Source organism: Danio rerio, chromosome 5 (assembly GCF_049306965.1).
Source record: "Danio rerio strain Tuebingen ecotype United States chromosome 5, GRCz12tu, whole genome shotgun sequence".
Taxonomy (NCBI): Eukaryota; Metazoa; Chordata; class Actinopteri; order Cypriniformes; family Danionidae; genus Danio; species Danio rerio.
In genome coordinates, this window is record NC_133180.1 from 3,665,001 (window position 1) to 3,673,736 (window position 8,736).

At 38.8% G+C, this 8,736-nt stretch overlaps 1 protein-coding gene across 1 annotated transcript in view; it reads left to right on the top strand.

Annotated features, from left to right (window-relative positions):
* supt4h1 (SPT4 homolog, DSIF elongation factor subunit) overlaps window positions 1-6,535 on the top strand; it is a 10,891-nt gene extending 4,356 nt beyond the window's left edge. Inside the window, 3 exon segments of the mRNA NM_001002509.1 lie at window positions 416-471; window positions 4,185-4,238; window positions 6,276-6,535. Of these exon segments, the coding sequence (NP_001002509.1) occupies window positions 416-471; window positions 4,185-4,238; window positions 6,276-6,343 (178 nt within the window). The 3' untranslated portion in view covers window positions 6,344-6,535.
* Window positions 6,536-8,736: the final 2,201 nt, after the last annotated feature.

The window sequence follows — 8,736 nt, forward strand, 5'->3', positions numbered from 1 at the left end:
TCATGCAGCTCTAAACCTGTGCGACCTACTTGTTTTTTTCCCAAGGCTAAAAAATACAGTGTTAGAAAGAATATACAACGTTAGTCTTCTTTAAATGAAACAATATTGTCTTCAAACTAATTTGATGATTTGAAATGCCAAAGTTGAAATCTAGTTTATGCTGGTCCTCTTCAATAATATAATATCCCATAATGTTTATAAGACTGAGGTCAGTTGGCAGAGAAAAGACTGCCTTTTGTGGATGTTTGAATGGATTATTTACTAAATGAGCAACTACATTACAAAAGGAGTCTGTTTTGAAGTGTTTTGGATTTCCTCTTTGGGCATACTGTTCATTTAAAACGCACACACAAATACATGCCTAAAAATAGGTTGGATTTAATTTGATCGTGAATGTGTCACGTCTTTTTTGCAGTGTTATTGCTATGATGAGTCCAGAAGACAGCTGGGTGGCAAAATGGCAGAGGATCGGTGAGTGTTTTATATACAGATTGATTCAAAAACTGGTATCTTAATGCTTAGAGCAAAGGTGAGATCGTTCAGCTTAATATCCGCTTGTTAAGTTGTGACGTGTTTGTGACGTATGTAATACTGTTTCGGGTCCTAGCCGCCATTCATTTGAGTGAAGAAATCATTTGTTTATAGGGATGTAACGGTATTGTAAATACCGTCATACCGCAATATTAATTTTTTTCGATATTACCGTAGTCGCATGACTCGGTAAAACTATAGGTCTTCTAAGAAAATTTGCTCAGGCGAATGAAGATGAAGCAAAAACTACAATTCCCATCAGCCCAGGGGTGGCCATCACCTTGTCGCTACAGATCCAGTAATGCGGAAATGGAGTGTGCTGCTAGAAGCTGGGATAAAAAAGAGCTGGAAATGATCGAACCTAAAGCGGGTGTTGTCGCCGCGCGCGTACTGAATAGCGGTGTTGTCGCGCGCGTTCTGATCAGCTGTGTTGTTGCGCGCGTACTGTAAAGCGGGGAGGGGGGGTTGAGCGCGCATACTCAAGAGCGGTGTTGTCGCGCGCCTACTGAAGGGCGGGAAGCAGGGTGTGTCACGTCGCGGCGGCACTTTTGATCATTTTAGAAGGGCACTTTCTATCCAAGACTAAAAAGGGCATGTGCACTGCACAGGTTGAGCCCTATGTGTGCACGTGCCTGCAAGTTGGGGAATAGGACTAATAACAGTCATGGGGACTGCAGAAACACAGCACACTGTTCAGATTGATGCAGACATGAGACCTCTATCTCACTCATGGCTTGTCCTCTCAAGTGGGGGAGAGACAATGCACAACGTTACCCACTGCTGTCAACCTGGGCCAAGTCATATCTCTCTGTCCCAGAAACCTCAGTCCCAAATGAGAGGGGTTTTTCTGTTGCAGGGGACATTGTAAATACCCAGAGATACCAGCTTTTACCAGATTATAGTTATATGATAATTTTCCTTAAAACCCATCTCTATCTAAGTGAGTGCGTGATTAAATGTTGAATGTGATGAGTTTTCAACAATACTAAATTGAAACTTTATTTTTTTTTACATGGTTTAATATTTTTTATTGTATGTCATTGACACTTTTGGCACTTTTTTGGAGTATTTTCATAAGTTTTGTTTTTTCCTGTAAATGATTCAATAAATACCGTACCGTGACATTCATACCGAGGTATTACCGTACCGTGAAATTCTGATACCGTTACATCCCTATTTGTTTATGATCACTTTTTATTCATATCACACATTAAAGTTAATTTTACATGAAGTCATAGTGTACACAACAATCTCTGGGCTTGCTTCATAACAAATACCAAAAATGTAACAATTTATAAAAAATTCATCACTTTCTGACCATCGGATATTAGGCATGGTCATATATACTGCCATCGTGATTTTCGAAAGCATTAAATCGCTTTGTAACCGTTTATTATTACCATTTCATGAGTCTCCCCATTCAGTTGAATAGAGCGCTTGGACCCGGAAGCCGCTTCGCGTGACGTCACACTTAACAAGCGGATATGGTGTGTTTGGTTTGATTAAACAAACTCTGGTGCAGTTTTGGGTAATTTACTTGCAAAAAGTAAATAGCAAATTGCATAATTAAAATGATTTTTAAATTACTTGTCTAATTATGCTGTCGGAAATGTGTAAACTCTTATTTTCTACGTTTGAGTTGAGTTAAGGGCTTTATTTAATACTAAAATGATATTTTAACATCATTTTTAATACCAAACATATGTATAACTAGATAATATGTTTGCTATCAGAATGATTATTACAGTCTTTTAGTGGTCTGTTCATTAAAGAAAAGAATAAATATATATGTATACTACCTGACAAAAGTCTTGTGGTGGATCCCAGTATTAAAAGCAACAAATAATAACTTGACTTCTAGTTGATCATTTGGAAAAGTGTCAGAAGGTGGATTTGTCTAGTGAATCATCTGTTGAGCTGCATCCCAATCATCACAAATACTGCAGAAGACCTACTGGAACCAGCATAGAGCGAAGAGTCTTACTGAAATCAGTCAAGTTTGGTGAAGGAAACATCTTGGTTTGGGGTTACATTCTAGTATGGAGGTGTGTGAGAGATCTGCAGAGTAAGGGTGCTTTAACACCTGTGAAAAGATTCAGTTGTTCTGAAACAGGGATTGAAATTGTTGCTCTTTGTTCTTGGTGCGGTTCGCTCTCACACGGCAAAGTTTCTAATCGGACCAAAAGAGCTAAAACAAGTCACGTGTGAGTAAACTCTCCTCACATTGGTCAGAGTGTCAGGGTTTATTTTGCAGAGTCCCGCTCAGCTGTCAGGGGAGGTGGTGGTTTGGTGGTGTTTGACAAGGTGCGCGATGTGTCTGATGAGCGAGGAGAGATGCAGTGGGGAGGGGTGAGAAGGAGCGCGATGTATTTGAGGACCGGGAGGGAGACGCGAGATTACCGGGAGATTATCACTCGTTTGCGGGCATCCAGGAGACTCCCTAAACCTCCCGCACTACTGATAATTCTCTCTTTATATAGCTGTATGCCTATTACATATTCATAAATCACTGTGATATAACCGCGCTCGGATCATATCGCTTTCTCACTGCAATCGATCCGCTCTAGAGTTTGTTTCAATCGAGCCGAGACCACCTCACTCAAGCAATCTCAGAGCGATTGATTTGGCACGGATCCTAGCGCTATTGATGGTTTCACATATGCTAAATGAACCGCGCTAACTGGGCAAACGAGACGGGTTCCGAAACAAAAGCGTAGGTGTGAAAGCATCCTAAATGGCAACATCAACAGCCTGAGGTATCAAGACATTTGTGCTGCCCATTTCATTACAAACCACAGGAGAGGGACAATTCTCCAGCAGGATAGCGCTCCTGCTCATACTTCAGCCTCCACATCAAAGCTCCTGAAAGCAAAGCTGCTCCAGGATTGGCCAGCCCAGTCACCAGACATGAACATTATTGAGTAAGATGGAGGAGGAGGCGTTGAAGATGAACACAAAGAGTCTTGATGAACTCTGGGAGTCGTGCAGGAAGGCTTTCTTCTTCATTCCAGATGACTTTATTAATCAGTGATTTGAGTCATGTCAGAGATGTATGGATGCAGTCCTCCAAGCTCATGATGGAGTCAGACACAATATTCATTCTGTCTCCACTGCAGCAGGACTTTATATTCTATACTGGACATTATTTCAGTTCAGTGATGAGACTTTAGTCTAAGCAGAGTCAGACCTTACTGTCCTAATGACATCATTAATAATCAAGGCATGATCATATTTAATTGTGCTCAAATAAGTGTCATCTAGGGGCCTTTGCCTTTCATATAAACCACTTCTGACACCAAATGATCAACTAGAAGTCAATTTATTATTTCTTGCTCGTAAAACTATTGTTAGCAAGCATGCATTTGGATTTTAATAATGCATTAATAAATGTTGAGCTATAAAAAATAAATGCTTTACAAGTATTGTTTATTATTAGTTCATGTAAATCAATACAATAATTAACATTAACTAATGAAACCTTATTGTTAAGTGTGGCTCATCCATGCATAACTATAGTAGTCAAATGGTTACCATCAATTATATGGTTATAAAACATTCTCCATATTTCTTCTTGTGTGTTCAACAGTGCAGAGAAACTCATGCAGGTTTGGAGGATGAGTAAATGATAACAAGAGTGTTGTTGTGTTTTTCAGGGAACTTTAAGCCGGGTGTGTATGCAGTAACAGTGACGGGTCGCTTACCTCCAGGTTAGTGCCACTTTGCTTTCTGTGAAACAGAGTAGACTCTTGTGACTGGAGCTGCATGATATCTTTAAAAAAAATCGATTGTCTTATCACACAGTCTGGGATTGATTTAAGTCAATATTTGCACTGTGGATTTGGAGTGAAGCATTTTTTTATTTGTCTAACTAAAAGCTTAGTAAAACATTGCAACATACACTCACCAGCCACTTTATTAGGTACACCACACTAGTTCCGGGTTGGACCCCTTTTGCCTTCAGAACTGCCTTAATCCTTCGTGGCGTAGATTCAACAAGATACTGGAAATATTCCTCAGAGATTTTGCTCCATATTGTCATGATAGCATCACACAGTTGCTGCAGATTTGTCGGTTGCACATCCATGATGAGACTCTCCGATTCCACCACATTCCAAAGCTGCTCCATTGGATTCAGATCTGGTGACTGTGGAGGCCATTTGAGTACAGTGAACTCATTGTCATGTTCTAGCAAACCAGCCTGAGATGATTCACGCTTTATGACATGGTGTGTTATCTTGCTGGAAGTAGCCATCAGAAGATGGTACACTGTGGACATAATGGGATGGACATGATCAACAGCAATACTCAGGTGGGCTGTGGTGTTGACATGTAGCTCATTTAGTACTAATGGGCCCAAAGAAAATATCCTCCACACTATTACACCACCACCAGCAGCCTGAACCGATGATTCAAGGCAGGATGGATCCATGTTTTCATGTTGTTGTTGCCAAGTTCTGACCCGACCATCCGAATGTGTCAGCAGAAATGAAGACTCATCAGAGCAGGCAACGTTTCTCAAATCTTCTTTTGGCCAGTTTTGGTGAGCCTGTGTGAATTGTAGCCTTAGAGATGCTCTTTTGCATACCTCGGGTTGTAACGAGTGCTTATTTGAGTTACTGTTGCCTTTCTATCTGCTGGAACCAGTCTGACCATTCTCCTCTGACCTCTGGCCAGCAACCTCTGACCCACAGAACTGCCGCTCACTGGGTATTTTCTCTTTAAACTCTAGAGATGGTTGTGCGTGAAAATCCCAGTAGATCAGCAGTTTCTGAAATACTCAGACCAGCCTGTCTGGCACTAACAACCATGCCACGTTCAAAGTCACTTAAATCCCCGTTCTTCCCCATTCTGATGCTCATTTGCTGTCATGTGATTGGCTGGTTAGAAATTTGCATTAACGAGCAGTTGGACAGGTGTACCTAATAAAGTGGCGAGTGAGTGTAAATATTAGTACTTTAAGTTTAATTACAGTATATTTCCTAAGAAAAATCACAATGAAATCATAATCATTAATTCACATTGAACAGGTCTCAATTTTGGGAATGTGGCCTATAGAAACGCAAGTAGAGCTTTTATTGTTTTTTTCTTTTAAACTCTACAACTCAAGAGTAGATTTCACAAACAATTACTAAGAAACCACATATAAAACATGTTATTATTCATGAAAATTTAAAGTAGAAAGACTGAATTATAGTTTTATATACAGCATAAAATATTACCATAAAGCTAAATAATTGAGCTCTAAAATAGTTGTTTATTATTATTATTTATTTATATTCAAAAGTAATGTCTAAAATGACCTCACTTGCTCTAGAACAGGGGGGCCCAAACTCGGTCCTACAAAGTTTAGCTCTAACTTGCTTCAACACACCTGCCAAGATGTTTCAAGTTCACATAGGAAAAGCTTGATTAGCCGGTTCAGGTGTGTTTGATTAAGGTTGGAACTGAAATCTGCTGGACACCGGCCCTCCAGGACCGAGTTTGGTATATATCGATAATACATTGTTGTTTTCAACAACACAAAACATTCAAGCTAAAATCATCTTAATTATGTTATTTTATTTAACATTATTTAAATATGATATTAATAATATATAACATGACAGACACCTGTTTTACGTTCTTGTGATGGGAATTCAGCTTTTGAGTCTGAAATTGAGTCTGAAAGTCAGATTCAGACAGTAAATTGAAGAGAATCTCTGCTGATGAAGTCTCTGATGTGTGTGTGTGTGTGTTTTTCTCAGGTGTGGTGCGAGAGCTGAAGAGCAGAGGCGTCATTTACAGATCCAGAGACACAGCCGTCAAAACATAAACAAAACTCTACATAAATTACACATTATCAGCTGTTATAGTGAACGGTCTACATTTATTGTCTTATAATTTTCTTACATTGCATCTTTCTTGGGGTTTATTGAGTAATAATGGGTACATGATGATGGATAAATGATTCGATTCCATGTAAAGGATTTTCAACATGAATAAAAGTTTTTTTTTTTATATTAAATCTTGTCTTGTCATTTGTATGAAGCACCGGCAGAGGGCGCCATCACTCCTCAAACTACAGCTGAAGCTTCATTTACAGAAACCAGAGGAAGTCTTACCAGATTCAGTATAATGATTAGTTTAAAACATGTGTCAAACTCCGTTCCGCAGCTCTGCACAGTTTAGTTCCAACCCTAATTAAACACACCAGATCAAACTAATTGAGTCCTTCAGGCTTGTTTGAGACCTACAGGTAAGTGTGTTGGAGCAGGGTTGGATCTAAAGTGTGCAGGGCTGTGGCCCTCCAGGAACTGAGTTTGACACCCCTGCTTTACAACTAACAAACACCAAATTTCCGCATGCATGCAGTGGATGGATCCACTTCTATTCAATTGAATTAGTGCATTACTCCTACTTATAAAGCTGTTTATTTCATTATAATGCAAACATCACAAAATAATGTTTAATTATCATTGTCACTTCCTTCATTGAATCAGTCCTTTGCATGTCAATTACTGTCTGGTTTAGCTCAGCTACCAAATCCAAACTCCATAGACTATGTTGAATAGTTCAGACCGCTGAGCAAATCATTAGTACAACCCTTCCTACTCCCCAAGAACTGTACTTATCCAGAGCGAGCAGAAGGGCTGCCCCCAGCACACTGCCTCTTTGAACTGTTACATTCTGGTTGACGCTACAGAGCACCAGAACAGCCCGACACAGAAACAGTTTCTTCCCTCTGGCAATCCATCTCATGAACACTTGATGATAGTTATTGTGGAACCAACATCACTACTTGCTATACACCTTACTTAACAACACACTTTACATGCCATAACAGCTGCACATATAACATTGTATATCGTAATATACCTGCACACTTGTCAATCATATTTGCATTCACTCCTTACTTGAATTATTAAAATATATTATTAAATTTATTATCTGTTTATTGTCCTGTCTCTGTATTTATGTTGCACTGTAGAAGCTCTGTCACCAAAACAAATTCCTTGTATGTGTGAACATACCTGGCGATAAAGCTCTTTCTGATTCTAATTAAGTTGATTTTTTAAATTAATAAATACTATTTAGCTTCTGAGTTAAACTAGTGCATTGCTTCTACTCATAAAACTGTTTATTTCATTATTATGCAAACATTATTACTGCACTATGTTAAATATATTGATTAAAAAAGACAATTGCTATACAAATAATATTTTGCTTCTATTAAGTTGTATTAATGCGTTATTTCTAATTATGATACATGTTTATTAATTTAATTACACTTTTATTTTCTGTTGTAGTCACTTTAAAATTATTGATTATTTAATCTGCTTTTTAAAAGTGATTTAGATGGAACTTTTAAATTCAAGTACAGCATTTAAGGCAAGAATATTATAAGTAATTATTATGCACTGTAAAAAGCAACCAGATTCTTAAAGTTTGAGGAAAAATTTTAGTTAGTAATAGTTTATTTAGCTTAAACAGTTTTTAAAAGTATGAATAGATAGATAGATAGATAGATAGATAGATAGATAGATAGATAGATAGATAGATAGATAGGTAGGTAGGTAGGTAGGTAGGTAGGTACGTGGACGGACGGACGGACGGACGGACGGACGGACGGACGGACGGACGGACGGACGGACAGACAGACAGACAGACAGACAGACAGACAGACAGACAGACAGACAGACAGACAGACAGATAGATAGATAGATAGATAGATAGATAGATAGATAGATAGATAGATAGATAGATAGATAGATAGATAGATAGATAGATAAATGTGCTAGCATGAGTCAAACAAGCCAACCCCCGCTTCTCTACAATGCTCTGATGCTGAGATATAGCTGCTGTTATTATAGTTGCTAGGTTAGTCTGTTTTGTTGCTATGGAGTTGATTGACATCTTAGACTGATGATGTATCAAAGCTTCTTGCCAGTATGAACAGTTAAAAACAACCCCCATGTCTCTATCACACTGCAACATGACGTTATCAATCTGGGCCTCTATAATGGCAGTCTATGGGATCGTTGTGAGGGTCCAGTATCTGTTTGTTAGGGTGTGGCTAGAAAGTTTAAAAGCTCATCAGTCAATGGTAGTCTGAGTTAAATGAGCCCAGTTAGAAGTCTGTGCGACAGTCTGATGTAAAGTTATGAGCTCACAAAGTTTGACCCAATGTAAAGTCAATCACAGTCTTTTGCAGTGGAAGTCTATGGG